This window comes from Phoca vitulina, unplaced genomic scaffold (genome assembly GCF_004348235.1).
Source record: "Phoca vitulina isolate PV1807 unplaced genomic scaffold, GSC_HSeal_1.0 scaffold11, whole genome shotgun sequence".
NCBI classification, from domain to species: Eukaryota; Metazoa; Chordata; class Mammalia; order Carnivora; family Phocidae; genus Phoca; species Phoca vitulina.
Window position 1 is genome coordinate 43,744,637 of NW_022589714.1, and position 16,970 is coordinate 43,761,606.

Consider the following 16,970-nt stretch of genomic DNA (forward strand, 5'->3'; position numbering starts at 1 on the left):
TTCTGGTATGTGTCTACCTAGAATACTTAATTTCGGTAAGTTTTGCCCAGTTGCTTTCTAGAAGGTCTGTACTGACTTAATCTCCAGCAGCCAGGCTCCCACCTCCACACAACAATTATCACCATCCACCTTTCTCCACATATGGCATTAAGAAAAACTTGCAAAAATAAATAAGGATTGAAAGAAAAATCAGATTCCTGGTCAACCTCCAATTTACCAAAATACCCCCAAAGTTTATGCTTTGCTGTTTTTGTTAAGGGGGAAAAAAAATCATTGAAACAGAGAATTACCAATATAGATCCTACTATAAACAATTCAAATAACCATAAAATACTCATAAATCTGATTTTTCCCACTTAGGTAATGTATATTGCTTCTTTAACATGTAAAAATTTTAAGAAGAGTTTGAGTCTGGTACATATATTTTTACAATTTATCACTGACGTGAACACTGTAATTGTTAAGGAATAATTTTCTCTAGAAAATGTTTGCCAATGTGATGTATGTAGATTTTACTGGGCACAGAGGGAAAAATGAACACTCCATCAATTTTCAATTGTCCTAATGGAAAAGATGAGAATACTCGAATTATGGTTAATTCTCCAGTCACTTATTTGGGGGTTTGAAATCTTCGTGAGACTTGCACTCAGAGGAAGTAACAAATAAATTGTCATGTTTTCATGGAGGAGGGGCAGTGGGGAGAGACCCTGAAAATAAGCAATTCATTTATACAGGGGAAAATTTACAGACCATTGAAAGTTGACTGCTATTGTGTTCTGGACCACAAGTAAGATAGCTAATTGGTTTGGCTTTGGCTTTAGTTTGGGTTTGGGTTTTGTTTGCTGTTTCTTTTCAGCAGTTATGCTCTCTGGGTTTCCTCCCCCTTGAGTTTGGCTCACTGATTTACAAACAAACAAATATTCTTGTTTAAAAGGAAAATGCAATGAAATGTGTCCCAAGCTTTTTCTGTAAATTGACTTACTCTAGCAAAGCAATTAAGTAGACGTTTATCAAAGTCATCTGTCACTCGGCCTCCATATTGAACTTCTCCAATCATGTACCGAACAGTACTCCATGATACACCCTTTATTAAAAATACAAAAGATTATTCATTGTCAATCCAAACAAGAAACTCTGAACATTTCAGGTCTTTCCCTGGAGAAAACGTCTCAAAAAGGAAGCACAAACTAGATCACATTTAAAATGACTCATAATCTTCTCTTAGTAGCTCTTTTGCTATTACATGACTGAAACTGCCAGGGTTTGGTCACCAAAGAAAAATCTACAATACTAAATATCAAGTGAATATATTACTCATTGATCATTTAAAATGGGGGGGGGAGACTATTTTTTCACTCTGTGGATGTAATCATCTATAATACTCATTATAGTAATGCCAAGCTGTTAGAAAAAAGTCATGTTTAGTGAAGAAAGGAGAAAAAAATCAAGTAATCAACGGTTTAATATGCTTTCTTAGTTATATATTTTCTGAATCAGTATGAGAACAACCAGAAAATTATTCATTCACAGCATTTTTCTACAATGCAATCCTTTGCTGTCTCATTCTGTGAGCTATAACTAAATCAAAGTATTTATTAATTTCCATAGCAATCTTATCCTAGCAATACATTACAGATATTAATAGTTTTTTTTTTTTTTACTCAATACATTTGGGGTAGGAAAAGTAAGAATGCTTGATTTTTTTTTTATTTTACTTTCTTTTGGCTAAATTTTGATTCATCAGCTCCACTGCCTTTCAAAACAACTATTTCAAGGTTAACTATTATTTGTATATACAAAATGATAAATAATAACAGAGTATGAACCCATACAATGTAATTTTTCATCAAGCTGTCATACTCAATTTAATATCCCTTTATAACTTCAAGGAAAAATAATGGCTTGATTCTAGATCCTCCAGCGGCCCACATAAAAATTCATCATAGCTTACCATCACCATACTGATACTCCAGTATCTATAATTAGCTTCAAGATCTACTATGAGAAAGAAGAGAAGGGGAGACAGTAGGAAACTGGAATTTATTGAGTTCTTATTGTGCACCATATACTGTGCTTTCACAAATGCTAATTCACTTATTCCTTACAGAAACCAAGACTGCTTTGTAGATGAGGAAACAGGCTCTGAGAGGCTCATGAACTTGCTCCAGATCATAGAGAAAACGGATTTCCAACCCTTTCTAACACACATGGAGGGAAAACTGGGTTGTGTTCTTAGCTCTGTGACCTGGAGGAAGTCCTTTATTCTCTTTTGTCCATTACCTCATCAGTAAAATGGGGATAACAGTAATGCCCTCTGTGCCGACCTCACAGAGTTGTGAAGGTTCAGGTGAGATCCTCCATGCATGAGCACTTTGAGAACTGTGAAATGCTGGACAATGATCAGTGACTATCATTAGAAATTATTGCCATCTATTTGTGTAAGTTTAAACATCTGTTAAGATGTGACTAAAGCTGAGAAAGAACTCTTGTGTGGGCTGAGATAACATTTTCGCTTCTGAAGAGGCATCAGTGAGATGCTGGAAGAAAAGTCTGATTTCAGGTGTACATTCTTTTGAAGTGCACTGGGGGCAGTTAGGTGGGATATGAGGAAGGTTGTGGAGTTTCTGCACACAATGAGTTGCATCATTTGTGGTCTGTCTCTGCTGTATGTGCACGGGAGAGAGACAAGAGTGGGGAACACAAGTCTGAGATTAGGGTCCAAACACACTCCTAGGGGCAGTAGGGGTGTGAGGGGAAATGGCTGGACCAGTGAACAATGGATTAGAATGAGCAGTCCCGGGTGGGAGGATGGGTTAGCCTGGTGATGGGTATTGAGGAGGGCACGTTCTGCATGGAGCACTGGGTGTTATGCACAAACAATGAATCATGGAACACTATATCTAAAACTAATGATGTAATGTATGGGGATTAACATAACAATAAAAAATTAAAAAAAAAGAACACGTTAAAAAAAAATGAGTACAGAGAAAGTCTGATCTGCCTCAGAAAAAAAAAAAAAATAGAATGAGCAGTCCCTTTTGGGGGAGGTAGGGGGAACCTCAGCAGGTTCAACTGTGTATTATAGGCTGAAAATGTCTGTAGAACCTTGATTTGAGGACAATAAAAATGGGGAAAAAATAACAATTTCACTCACTTTTTTAATATCACATTCATCAAGGTGATTCTGAATGAACTGGACACTGGCTGCAAAGTCAGCAGAATTGAATTCATAGGGAATATTCCATCCTAAGGGACCAAATTTGCGTCGCTCCTTAACAACACCAAGGAAAATAAGTGAGATTTTTAAAATTGAGTGCCGCTGATTTCTCTTATTATTATTAAAACATAAAATACAGGAAAATTAAAGCATGATACAGAGATAAGTTGATGTCATAAAAGAACAGTATACAATTTTGGATATATTAACCACTAGAAATACTATTTCATGGCTCTATGGCCAGATGGTTTACAAGAACATATCCTCAGGCTCCTGGGTGGCTCAGTCGGTTAAGTGTCTGCCTTCTGCTCAGGTTATGATCCCAAGGTCCTGGGATCGAGTCCGAGTCCCGCATCGGGCTCCCTGCTCATCGGGGAGTCCGCTTCTCCCTCTACCTTCCCACCCCCCACCCCACTCATGTGCACATGTGCGTGCTTTCTCTATCCTGCAAAATAAATAAATAAAAATCATTAAAAAAAGAACAAATCCCCAAATATTTGCCAAATTGGAGTTTTGGGGCTTTAAAAAAAAGTCTAGGTTTCCATTGCCAATTCAAAAAAATGCAGTAGGTGCTCAATAAATGTCTGTTAAAAGAATTCATTTATACTAAATTGAACTCTTAAACATTTCAAACGTTAAATGTAAGGGTTTAAATTTTTGTTTTTCCAGTTGAATAACTTAAGTACTTGAGAGCATTTAGACCCCCTGCTAGTTTCACTTTGTAATCTTGCAATTTCAGACTTAGAAAACCCCAGATCTCTATGGTGAAACATGACACATCCTTCTTAAAACTTTCACATTGCTCTCATTTGTTCTCTCCTATGGAACAGTGGCTAACTGTTTTGAATTGCCAAATTGCCCATAAGCAATCCAAAGGGGCTCAGATCAAATGATTCAGTTGCCTCAATATTCTGGAGACCATGTTAGAACTGGTACTTCCAGGCTCTGATCACCTAGCAAACCACATAAGTTAACTCAAATATCACTATACAATCAGCTTTCTCTGCCTCGGCGCACAACCAGTCTCTAAGGGAGGTCCAATTATTTATTTGGGTTAGCTCCTAGCCCTTTGACCCTAGTGATTGAGGTGAGAATTCATGGGGAGAATAGAATCCCAAAACATCTATAGAAAGGTATAATTCTACTTCTCTATCTCTAAATATATACTAACTTTTCTTTCTCTCTTCTGCCTTCACACACACACACACACACACACACACACACACACACTCACATGCTGTTTTCACAGGTCATTCCAATACTTCTTACTACAGCTGCTCCATGCTTTAGATCCTAATTAATACCACCATTTAAGGAATCTAAATGAATTTTAGTTTAGACAAATTCACAGACGGGTCAGAGAAAAAGATTCAGAAAGCAAGAAGGTTTAATTACTGATTTTCAGACTGTGCTTTTAAAATATTAAGTAAACCATGAAAATTAATTTGGGTAATATGGGTCCAGATGTCCTGACCCTGGGAGATCAGACTGTTAAATAAAAATTCAACCAAGTAAATCTTAAAGATCTCCATGGCTTTATTGAACGATTGATGAAATCAGGCAGCATCCCACTTAGCAAATAGGAAGGAGCCCCAAAGAGCTACAGAAAAGGAAAGGTTTTTAAAGGCAGAGAGGGGATGGCACAAGGAAGTCATAAATAAGGAAAAGGATTATTTTGGGCAAAGTGACCTTCCTTTGGGGGAGAAAAGGGGTTTATTAAGGGATTACCTCACTAGTGCTGACCAGGAAATTCCAGACTAACCAGTTAAAATTACATTCCTAGAGAAGGTTGAAATTGCAGTTAGGTTACATATTGGTTTCAGTTTGGCGATGTGGGCTTAGCACAAGTAACTCCATTCTGGGTCTGTTGTCTCCTTTTTAACAAGACTGAGGGCAAACAAACAACTCTTAAAAATGTAAACTACCAACATTATTTCTAGATGGGTACTTCTTTAGGTTAGGTTGTCAGGTATTAGACATTTGTATGGTGTGACTCCCACCCTCATCCCTTAGCTAATTAGATAGAAGATGGACAGCCAGCCCAAGAAAAGCCAACCAGATTCCTCCTCCCAGGAATTTGAACTTAGAGCTCAGAATTGTTCTCTAGAATTTATCCTAGTTAGAGCTTAAACCAGGGAGACTTAAAAACTTGGCAGCTGTGAAGCACCATCTTCCACCTTGAACATAGAGAAGGTGAGAAGGAGCAGAGGTGCCTCAACAGATGGAGAGACGTGGTATCATCCCCGGTGCATGAGGGAGAACCCCGGCTCTTAAATGTGTCAACTTCTCTTGATGTCTTTCTGCTTCCTGTTCTCAACATTTATGTTGCCATGACGTGTTTTTTTTTAATTGTTTCATGTTGAAATATTTGGTTCTGTAACCAGATTTTGAACCTTAACAGTGAGAAACATGTCTCTCATTTTTGTCTCCCCTTTTGCACCTTTTTTGGGAAAAGGATTATGATTGTATAATAAACACTAGATCGATTGTTGATTATTATCAGAATGAAAGGCATTCTCCTCACCCTCTTGGGGGTGATTTCTGAGGCTGAGACAGAAATTCAAAAGAATTTTTTGAGTGGATCCCAGAAACATTGAGCTGAGCCTCCTCCAGGTTATTTTGGAGCAAGAGTGAATTGGGAGACTCTATGCAATATTAACATGAAAATGCATTCAGCTAAACCTTGAGCCTCTGGAATTTCTTCCATCTTGAAGCCTTCAAAAAGAAGAAAGCTAACCACTTATTGGTGAAATGAAAATGTTTTCCCATTGTTTTTTAAAAAAGAGAATCAACTCTAAAATAGTTTCACCTATGTTTAACTTAATTTTTGAAATTTAGTGTTCAATTAGACAGGAGACTGAATGAAAAATAATTCTTCCTTTCCAATTACTCAAACTGCTTAAGTTGGCTCTATGGAAACACTTCCATTTACACGCACTGAGTCATTGCAATTCCATTGCTCCTTAAAATATGATCTTTAAAAATTGCTATAATGCTGAGATTTGTTTCACTTTATGCTATTTACTATCAAATTTCATTTAAAGCATTTACTTTTTAGGTTGGTTCACTAAAGTTATAGACTGTTCAGCTTATCTTGGAAAAAAGACAAAATCTTGGGGGCGTGACTTTTCTTTCACAAATGAAGTCATTTCATTTTCTTGCAACTTTTTTTGGTACTCACTGATCTCTCTAAGTGACAAGAAAGAAAGAACCCTGAATCATTACCTTGGAATACTATCAGAATAGATTCAAACCATCAGGAGAAGAACTAATAACTCATTTGGAAGCTCAAAAGCAGGGGGCTTTGCTAGATTTGGAATATTTGGAATACTGAATTTCTTCAGTTCAAATAGTATTTTTGAAACTATGGATGAGTCCTATGTGAGACAATGGAAAAACATTAAAATCAATGTATTTTCAAGAAGTTTCAATCTAGTTGAGAAAATAAGACTTGGAAACAAGGAAAGGACAATGTGATGGTGACTATAATTAACTGTCAAAATGTAACAAATGATAAGCCTGAAGAAGACATTCAATCAGAGGCTTCTGGGAAGAATGAAACTGAAGCTGGTCTTTGAAAAGAAGGGAGAAAAGACTTCCGGCCTTAGCTAAGGCCATGAGCAAAGATAGGAACACCAAGCTCCTGATTCATCTAGCAGGGGGCTGCAGGTAAGTGGTTTTACTGCAGCAGAGAGTGACCTTGGGTGAGTAGCTAGAACTACACGCTCACGTGATGATTCAGAGGTGGAACATAGACAGATTTGAATGTCAGGATAAAGAGCTAAAACCTGATTCAACAGAAGGGAGTTATTATTCATTATTTAGTTGGAGAATGGTGATTTTAGGAAGACTAGTCTACTCTTTACTGAATTTGACCAATATGGTTCCTTCTTTGTATACCAAAGAATCTACAAAACAGAGAACTGCTAGTGAAATATGGAAAACTTGGAATCCTCCTTTGGATGTTGAAGACAAGCTGCTCAACTGAGTCATCATCTTAATGATGCCAAAGCCATTTCCAATTTTATGTTAGATTCTACCTCAGCCCAATGAACCCACCTCCCATAGCCCAACACAGACCTGGATCCTGTTTGATATGGCCATTTTTATTTAATATTTAATTATCTTTAAGGGCCAAGATAAAATATCCAAGTCTGCCACTGCAAGACCTGAGAGCTCCTAATCAATGACTAGCAAAAAACCTCATAGACTTGTACGTAAACCATTAGAAAAGTCCCAAAAAGTATGCCTCAATGTTGGCAAGCCAAGGTGATGAGGAGAAAAATTCCAAACCATGGAAAGGACATAAAAGTGATGAAGGACTCCTGTCTTAAGGGCAATGGATATTTGGCAGTTATTCTCAATTCTTGTTGTGTATTAGAATCACTTGAAGTTTTTAGAAGGACTGAACACCTCACCTTGCCGCCTCCTCCCAGGGATTTGGGGGCTCAGGCAATGACTGAGAACCATTGCATTAGACATTTACTGGGTCCAATGTACTGTTCAAACAAAGGATGGTACATTGACCATCAAAGGATGGTACACCGACCACCAGAAAATGCTATTCTGACTTTCTGCAGGAGGTATTGGGAGGACACCACAATGTAATTATTGAGTTTCAAAAGACCAAGACTTTGGAGGAAGATACATTTAAAATTAAGATTCTGAAGGATGAATGTAGCCTTGCTCTGAAACCCAGAATGGTGCTGCACTGGAATTTCTGGGAAACCATAGAGAAATGATATTAAGGCCAGAGGGAAGATCCCACTGAGAGTAATCTCCAAGAGGATGTGGAAATGTCCTCAGGGATTAGTGGCCAAATGGAGCCAAGGCATCCAGTAGGATGCTGGGGATGGTGGTGGTCTCCCATGGGGAGGGCAGGAGGGCTGGCTGGTAGGGCAGAGACATCACCCAATTGCAGTAAGAGCTCTGTTGCTGCAGTAACTTCCTGGCCTCTGTGGATGGTAAGTTCCTGGTGGAGAGGGGAGGGAAGCCCAGGGGAGTCTGGGGCAAGAACTCGGTGCAGAATTGGCTTGTGTATCTCTGCAGGTTCCCGTGGAAGCACCCAGGGCCCCCTTCTACTGGGTAAGTCTGTTCCTACCTCAACCACAAAACAAACCACACCCTTCACTATATCACCCAAGACACTTGTCCTTGACCAGCCAAGTCTACTTCCCCTTCTTATGGGGGGGGGGGGGAGGGTGTTCATTTTGTTCTCTGTAACAATGAGTGAGGTTCACATAACACATGATGCCCTTGAGCAGGGATAAGTTGATGGCATGAGGCCAAACCACAATTCAGTAAGCGAACTACATGGGGGTCACACAGCTCTCCCATTTGACCTCTATTTCACTATCAGGTTCTGTATTCTGAGGGGTGATGGGCTCCAGCATGAACTCCTCCCCAGGCCTGAAGCTTCAGATTATGTGACATGAACCAATTCCCTGTTCTTTTTGTCTGTCTCTGCAAGGACAAATGCATATACCTCATATTTGCATACAGCAAGTGATATCTAGGTTAAATTTGGAGGAATCGATCAATCAGTTAACAAATCAAGTGTTTGGCTATTATGTCCAACACTAGAGAAATCTAAGTCACAATCAATCAAACCCAGAATTGTCCTTCTAGTAGTGGCTGCACTTTAAACTTTAATACACACAGGAGTCACTTGGGCATCTTATTACAATGCAGATTCTGATTCAGGAGGTCTGGGGTGGGGCCTGAGACACAGTTCTTACAAGCTCCCGGGCCATGTGGATGCTGCTGGCCCAGGACCACAGGCCCCTCAAGAATTCTGCGTTTTCCTTTCAAGCCAGCTCTATCCTAACAAGTAAAAGAAAATATTTAGGCGCTATCACAGTAAATATTTCTGCTAATGATGAAAACAGGACAGAGGAAGCCATGCTTGAATTATCTATGCTCCCTAGGTAGTCATAGAACTTGATAACAGGGTTTTAGAAATGGGAAAAACTTGAAGGCTCACCTCCTTCTGCCTCTAAACACACAGATGGGGAAACAGAGGTCCCAAGAGGGACATAACTTGACGATCCTCACAGAGCTAATTGATTTCACAGTGAGTCTAATGTCCCAGCCTCCTGCTCCTCAATGAGGTGCTCTTTCCAGCACACTATGACTGGATTTAACCTCCTAGACATTCAATCTCCTAGCTTCATGGCCCTAGCAATGGAGGCTTTTTCTGTTTGAACCCAAATACATGTCATGTCAAGTGCAAGCACACCTTAGCCCCATGACTGGCCCATGGGCCTGTTGTTGTCCTTCTGTGTAGCACTTGGATAATGGCCACAAAAACACAGGTTGTTGCACTGACCATATGGAAAATACCCCCAATCATCTCCCCATGATAAGCCCGGTGGAAGAGTTGAATCATCACTACTGGGAACAGAATCATAAAATATTATTATTTGTGAATTGGGAATTAAAAAGCAGAGTTAAAGTAATATTTGTATTAGAGTATGATAAGGCCTAGCAAAGCAAACAATTCCCAGATAAGAATGTGTGAAATAGGCTTCAGTGACTCGAAAGCTATAATTTACAATCCAAAGGCCACAATCGGACTTAGTAAAAAGAACCACCCACAAAGTGTTTAACCTGATTTTAACTCTCTCAGGGTTAGGGGACCAATAGGCAGGAGATGCACAATTGTCTCCTCTATGCAGCCCTCCCTGCTGGGCAGCAGGGATCCTGGTAAAGTGGCAGGGACAAGGAACCTGAGGATAAATATGCCCAGGATGTTCTGGGATGAGCACCAAATTCCCCTCCACCTTTGGGCAGGGTGGGGAGAGAGGAGGTGAAGCTCTCCGTGCCACTGTGCATAGCTAAACCATGGCTCCTGGCACAAGCCACGTCATTCATTACTTTCTCACTCCAGCCTCAGCGAAGGAAGAAATGTGGAAATGGTTAAAGGAGCCTGTTCATCTCTCTCTCTGAAGTCAAGGAGTGAATCAAGTATGTTAAATTTATACAGCTTTGAAATACAGACCAAAATATAAAATCAAACGTAGAACAGAGCAATAACAAAATGAAAATATCCCACAGACAAGTGGCTGTGGAGCCATAAAATTACTACATTAATATATAAGTGTATAGTAAAAGCAAATCACAAACAACCTGGAAATGACAGATAACCACTGTTCCTCCCAATATCAGCACCACCTTCACTGGTGGGCCCAAAACATACTTCCGTGTGAGGCAGAAGTGTCAGGCTTGACCCCTAGATCTACCGCCAATGAACTTAACCTCTCTGAGCCTCAATTTCCTCATTTTTATTTTATTTTATTTTTCCTGAGGTGCAATTAATTTATTTTCACACACTGAAGAGATGGGGGGATGGACCCATAGCGGGACTGGGGCTCTGTTGTCCCTGCGTCTAGTTTAACAAAGTTCTCCTATTATTTGAGACAGTCCAAGGGATAGTAAATTCCTGAGAGTTTGAGGAAAATCACAGGCTTCAGAGTCAGACTGGTTAAATAATCTATGAAAAGCATTTAGCATATAGTTGATGCTCCTGTTTTAGTGTCTACTTAAAAGTACTACCATCTTCATTCATTTATTTTTTCATCTGGACATCTTATCAATTTCCTCATTTTGACAAGGGTGATAATCCTACCTTGAGAAATGTGGTTATGAGTATTATATGAGATGGTGTTCATACCATTCCTGGCTGCATAGGCACTTTGAAAACTAAATTCCTATCTAAATAATCCATGTTCACCTCACAAATATTTACTGAGCTCTGGCAATGCCCCAGATGCTGCTATGCTGGAGGGGATTCAGCAGTTACAAAAAAGACAAAGTCTTTGTCTTCAAGAGTCTTACACTCTCATGGCCAGGGTGAGGGGCGGGGACAAGGGACACGTCAAGTACACAGACGAATATATACTAAGCCAGGTGGGGCAAAGTGCCATGAAGGAGGAAAAAAGCAGGGCAAGGAGAGCAGAGAGTACAGCAGAGAAACAACAGGGCATCACTAACATCCCCTTAAATGTGCAAACTGCGCCCAGAAGTTACCTGCACGGTGGAGTGTAAAAACGCTACTGTGTAAAGCATGGGCTTCCACATGGGTAAATTACTGATATCCAGAAGGTCTTGATTAATTCCGGCAAATGTTCTTTTCAAACCTGCGCGTACGCCTTGTGGTGGCTCATTAGTGAATTTGAGAGAAGTCTGTCATAAAAAGCAAACAGTAGTTTTGTTTCTGTAAATTATTGTAAAGGATAAAGTAGAAATGACAATACCTCAGATAACAGTGTGCGTATGGTACATAAAATGTCAGTGGAAATTCTAAACTAATGACATCAATCATAGCTGAAACCCCATAAATTAGGACTGAGTCTTAGAACTCTTTTGCAGAAATATTTGCTATATAATATTGATGATTATAGTCAAGACCTTGACAATTATAAGATCTTGCAGATTCTGCTGGATCGAAAGCCCTGTCATGTTTTCATCTTTCAATAATGTCACTATGCCATCTTTATTCAAATAACTCTCGAGGAAAAGACACTTATGTCACAGTAACAAACCTGCAGCAATGTAATTGGAAATCGATCATGGGGCTCAGTAGTTATCCACACTCGGAAGGAGTCATCATTGGCTTCAGTGGTATTTAATGTCTCTAGCAATTCTTCCATGAATTCTAGGCCAAGGTGACAATTTTGCAGTAATACCCAGCCACCCTGTATTCAAAAATGATTTCATATTAATTTCTTGTAATTTTTTTGCCATGATTTTAAAAAAACAAAATGTATAATTAAAAAAAAAAAACACCTTTGCTTAGGGCATGTAAATACTCTGTTTTGAGCACCTGGTTTTAATGAAATGATTATACGTCAATACAAACACTTCTTCTGCTACTGGTAAGACTGGAATCAAGTGGGTTCAAAACGATTGTACTCTGCCATCTCTGGTTCAGAAGGAAACAGAAATTAAAACCTGAAGTCTTGTGTAAGTACGGCACGTGCACCATCTAATGGTGGGAATGGGTATTTTGGAATTTGAAAAAGCTTGTTCTAAAGTGAATCAGAACTGACTCACCCCCAAACCAAATCACCCACAGACACAAAGAGACATGCACATTATCTCCTGAAAGTTGGAGACGATACGTTTGGTGACTTGGGCTACCAGAATACTAAACCTTACTCTTTGTCATCACTCTTCCCATATAGTCTCGAAACCACAAAACTTACTAAGCACTATTTTAATACTTGATAAACCTATCTTTAGCAATATATAAGTCACAGAACCATCACTGTTCTATGAGAACATAGTTTAATCAGACAACATTTTGATACCCTTATATTAACGAGATCAGATCAATACAGCTACAAAATACTGAGCACAGTAAATATACGGTTTGTGTATTATGCCTTCTACTGTGAGAGAAAATACAACTCAGACTGGCTTAAAGAGCAAAGCGGACATGTTGGCCTAGACAACTGGGGTGGCAGAGGCGGATGGACCTCACAGTTAAATTAGTTGGTGCCATCATGGATCCAGTTACTCGCTCGTTCCCCATTTTGTTCAACAATGTCAGCTTCATCCTAAATCTGGTGTCCCTCGCGTGGCAAAGTGGCTGCACCTATTCCTGGGCTGTTGGTTTTTTTTTTTCCCTCATAATGTCATTGTTACCAATATTTATCCCACCTTAAGAAACAGAACATGGAACTTATAAAAGCTAATATTCCAAAGAAGGTTAGTGTGAATGCAGTACTGAAATTTAAAAGTTTCTCATTCGTGGAAACTAAAGAAATTATTTAAGGTCCAAAGTTAAACTGTCAAATCACTCAATGGAGTGAATCATTTGATCTGAGTAAAAATAATTATATGTAATTGCCTTGATATATATAAATTAGATAACAATATATTATTGTTATATATTGAATATAATTAAGTGATAAAGATAAAGGCTTCAGGCACTTGAAAATTAATGACTAACTTGAAAATTTGATGGACCAAGCAGAGACTTAGCTCATTAACCCTCTCTGGTCATTAATTCCCAAGGAAAAACTGCACCAAAGTTGCTACAGACCTTATGAGATCAAAAGCTTAAAAATAAACTGAGATCTTACTTTGTTTTTATAAGCGGTGTGGTTTCTTATCATAGCTGAAATTGCTATCTACCAAGCATCTCTAGAAAATTAATGTTCTATGTATTTATTAGGTGTGATGGAAAACATTTCTCAGCATTCCATCCAGCTTGCAATTTTCAATAAAAACCATTATCAGTATTTAAGCCTCAAATATTTCTTATTTGTCTGAAACTACGCATTAATGAAAAAAAAGAAGTCTGACTTTAACCAAAAATTGAAATTTAACTGTCTTGGTCTGTCACTTCTTAAGCACTATCTATTAATATTGATTGTGAAATTCTAGCTAGAGCTGCATTCTTAGAAACCAGGGAGTGTGTCTGCCTAATTGTAAAAAAATATATATATATATTTAGTGAAAATAAGATGGAGCTTATACTATGGAAAATAAAACAAGCTTTCTGTGGGGATGTCAGGAGCAAACCAGCTTGAGGTTTAATATTCATTGGTAATCAAAGGTTAACTATGCATCCATTAAAGTAATGGAAAACTGATGATGGAGCATCCGAGGCAGAATGCTTTAGCCACCACTGTGGTGGTCCAAGGTAGACCTGATGGCCAGAACGCTAATAGGAAGAATGATGCACTAGCACTAGCTGGCCTTGCTACCTACCTGCTGCATGGACATCTGAATCAGCTTGCGAGCATGTACCTCTTGTCCTTGTCCCATTGAGATAGTTCTGCATTCTGTAACATAGGAGAGGGATCACTACGATGAAACATAAATTTTATCACAGAATTGGGACAAAAAATCAATTTCTGAATGGCCATAGCCACCTTCCCTCCATGGCTTCTAAGAAGGCCCCTTGGGAATCAAACAGGTGTGGCCTATGGTTGTGTTGATGAGAGAAATGGGTGGGGAGAAACTGGAGGCACCACGCAAAAAGGTGAGGGCAAAGGGAGAGAGACAAAGGGCGAGGGGCTGGGCTTTTAGAGAGTTTGGGGGTGTTTGGAGATAAGGAGGAGAAAGAATGATGGTGGGAGAGGCAGCTACAATGCTATCACAGGTATTTAGAGGGAAAGAGGATTTTTGAGTTTTGCCGTATGTTTTGATTAGAATCTTTCTTTGGTGGTTTCACGGATACTTCCATGAAAATGTAATTGGGTTTTAATTCCTTTAAGACGTCAGGTCAAGCAGTGCTTTCTGTCTGTTTTGGTTTTGTTTGCATGGCTGCCCATTTTCCGAGATAGGACTCCAGGCAATTCAGCCCCAGGAGGGCTGCATTCAGGGATAACTGCTCCTTAGACTAGATCACCACCTTGGAGCTGAGTGTGAAGAGAAAGTGGAGGCCACTGTAAGATCAGAAGTGTGATAACAATTTGGGGGAGAATACGCTATTTAGGCTCATTATTTATTTATTTATTTATTTAAAGATTTTATTTATTTGACAGAGAGAGACACAGTGAGAGAGGAAACACAAGCGGGGGGGGGGGGGCACGGTTGGGAGAGGGAGAAGCAGGCTCTCCGCCGAGCAGGGAGCCTGATGCGGGGCTCAATCCCAGGACCCTGGGATCATGACCTGAGCCGAAGGCAGACGCTTAACAACTGAGCCACCCAGGCGCCCCTATTTAGGCTCATTATTGAATCTGACCTCCCAGGCAGAGAATCCACTTGCGCTGTGCCATATGAACTCACTAAATGAAGAAGTCTATGAATCATGCTTGTGAAACTGGAACTGGAAATTAACTTTTTAAAAATTTTTTTGTTTAAATTCAACTTAGTTAACACAGAGTTACAGGAGTAGAATTTAGTGATTCATCAGTTGCACAGAATACTTAGTGCTCATTACATCACGTGCACTCCTTAATGCCCATCACCCAGTTACCTCATCCCCCCACCCCTCTCCCCTCTGGCAACCCTCAGTTTGTTCCCTATAGTTAAGAGTCTCTTATGGTTTGCCTCCCTGTCTGCTTTCATCTTCTTTTATTTTTCTTTCCCTTCCCCTATGTTCATCTGTTTTTTTCTTAAATTCCACATGTAAGTGAAATCATATGGTATTTGTCTTTCTCTGACTGACTTATTTCACTTAGCATAATGCCCTCTAGTTCCATCCACATCATTGCAAATGGCAAGATTTCATTCTTTTTGATGGCCGAGTAATATTCCAATGTATATATATACACACATCTTCTTTATCCATTCATCTTTGAGAAGACATTTCATATGTCTGTTGGCCATCTGTATGTCTTCTTTGGAAAAATGTCTATTCATGTCTTCTGCCCGTTTCTTAACTGGATTACTTGTCTTTTGGGTGTTGAGCTAAATAAGTTCTTTATCTGATATGTAATTTGCTCTTTCCATATTTGGGCTACTTTGGACATTGCTGCTGTAAAAATTGGGGTGCATGTGCTCCTTTGAATCACTATGTTTGTATCCTTTGGATAAATACCCAGTAGTGCAATTGCTGGGTCATAGGGTAGTTTTATTTTTAACTTCTTGAGGAATCTCCATACTGTTTTCCAGAGTGGCTGTACCAGATTGGATTCCTACCAACAGCGTAAGAGGATTCCCCTTCCCCCCCAAACTCACCAACATTTGTTGTTTCCTGTGTTGTTAATTTTAGCTATTCTGACAGGTGTGAAGTGGCATCTTATCATGGTTTTGATTTGTATTTCCCTGATGATGAGTGATGTTGAGCATCTTTTCATATGCCTGTTGGCCATCTGTATGTCTTCTTTGGAAAAATGTCTATTCATGTCTTCTGCCCATTTCTTAACTGGGTTACTTGTCTTTTGGGTGTTGCACTAAATAAGATCTTTATAGATCTTGGATTCTAGCCCTTTATCTGATATGTCATTTGCAAATATCTTCTCCCAATTCCATAGGTTGCCTTTTAGTTATGTTGACTATTTCCTTTTTATCTTGATGAAGTCCCAATAATTCATTTTTGCTTTTGTTTCCCTTGCCTTTGAAGACGTGTCTAGCAAGTTGCTGCAGCCAAGGTCAAAGAGGTTGCTGCCTGTGTTCTCCTCTAGAATTTTGATGGATTCCTGTCTCACATTTAGGTCTTTCATCTCACATTTAGGTCTTTGTGATTGGTGCAAGAAAATGGTCCAGTTTCATTCTTCTACATGTGGCTATCCAATTTTCCCAACACCATTTGTTGAAGAGACTGTCCTTTTTCCATTGGATATTCTTTCCTGCTTTGTCAAAGATTAGTTGACCATAGAGTTGAGGGTCCATTTCTGGGCTCTCTGTTCTGTTCCACTGATCTATGTGTCTGTTTTTGTGCCAGTACCATACTGTCTTGATCATGACAGCTTTGTAATAAAGCTTGAAGTCCAGCATTGTGATGCCACCAGCTTTGGTTTTCTTTTCAACATTCCTCTGGCTATTCAGAGTCTTTTCTGGTTCCAGACAAATTTTAGGATCATTTGTTCCAGCTCTGTGAAAAATGTTGATGGCATTTTGATAGGGATGGCATTGAATGTGTAGATTGCTCTGGGTAGCACAGACATTTGAACAATATTTATTCTTCCAATCCATGAGCATGGTATGTTTTCCCATTTCTTTGTGTCTTCCTCAAGTTCCTTAGTAAGTGTTCTGTAATTTTTAGAGTACAGATACTTTACCTCTTTGATTACGTTTATTCGTGGGTATCTTATGGTTTTTGGTGCAATTGTAAATGGGATCAATTCCTTAATTT

General features: G+C 39.2%; 1 protein-coding gene across 1 annotated transcript in view; it reads right to left on the reverse strand.

Moving 5' to 3' along the window:
* Window positions 1-16,970, reverse strand: part of DNAH8 (dynein axonemal heavy chain 8) — a 369,397-nt gene that overhangs the window by 59,034 nt on the left and 293,393 nt on the right. Inside the window, exons 78-82 of the mRNA XM_032410111.1 lie at window positions 13,937-14,010; window positions 11,761-11,913; window positions 11,246-11,401; window positions 3,155-3,271; window positions 983-1,084 (exon numbers count right to left, since the gene is read on the reverse strand). Coding sequence (XP_032266002.1) covers window positions 983-1,084; window positions 3,155-3,271; window positions 11,246-11,401; window positions 11,761-11,913; window positions 13,937-14,010 — 602 coding nt within the window. The remainder of the gene's footprint in view (window positions 1-982; window positions 1,085-3,154; window positions 3,272-11,245; window positions 11,402-11,760; window positions 11,914-13,936; window positions 14,011-16,970) is intronic.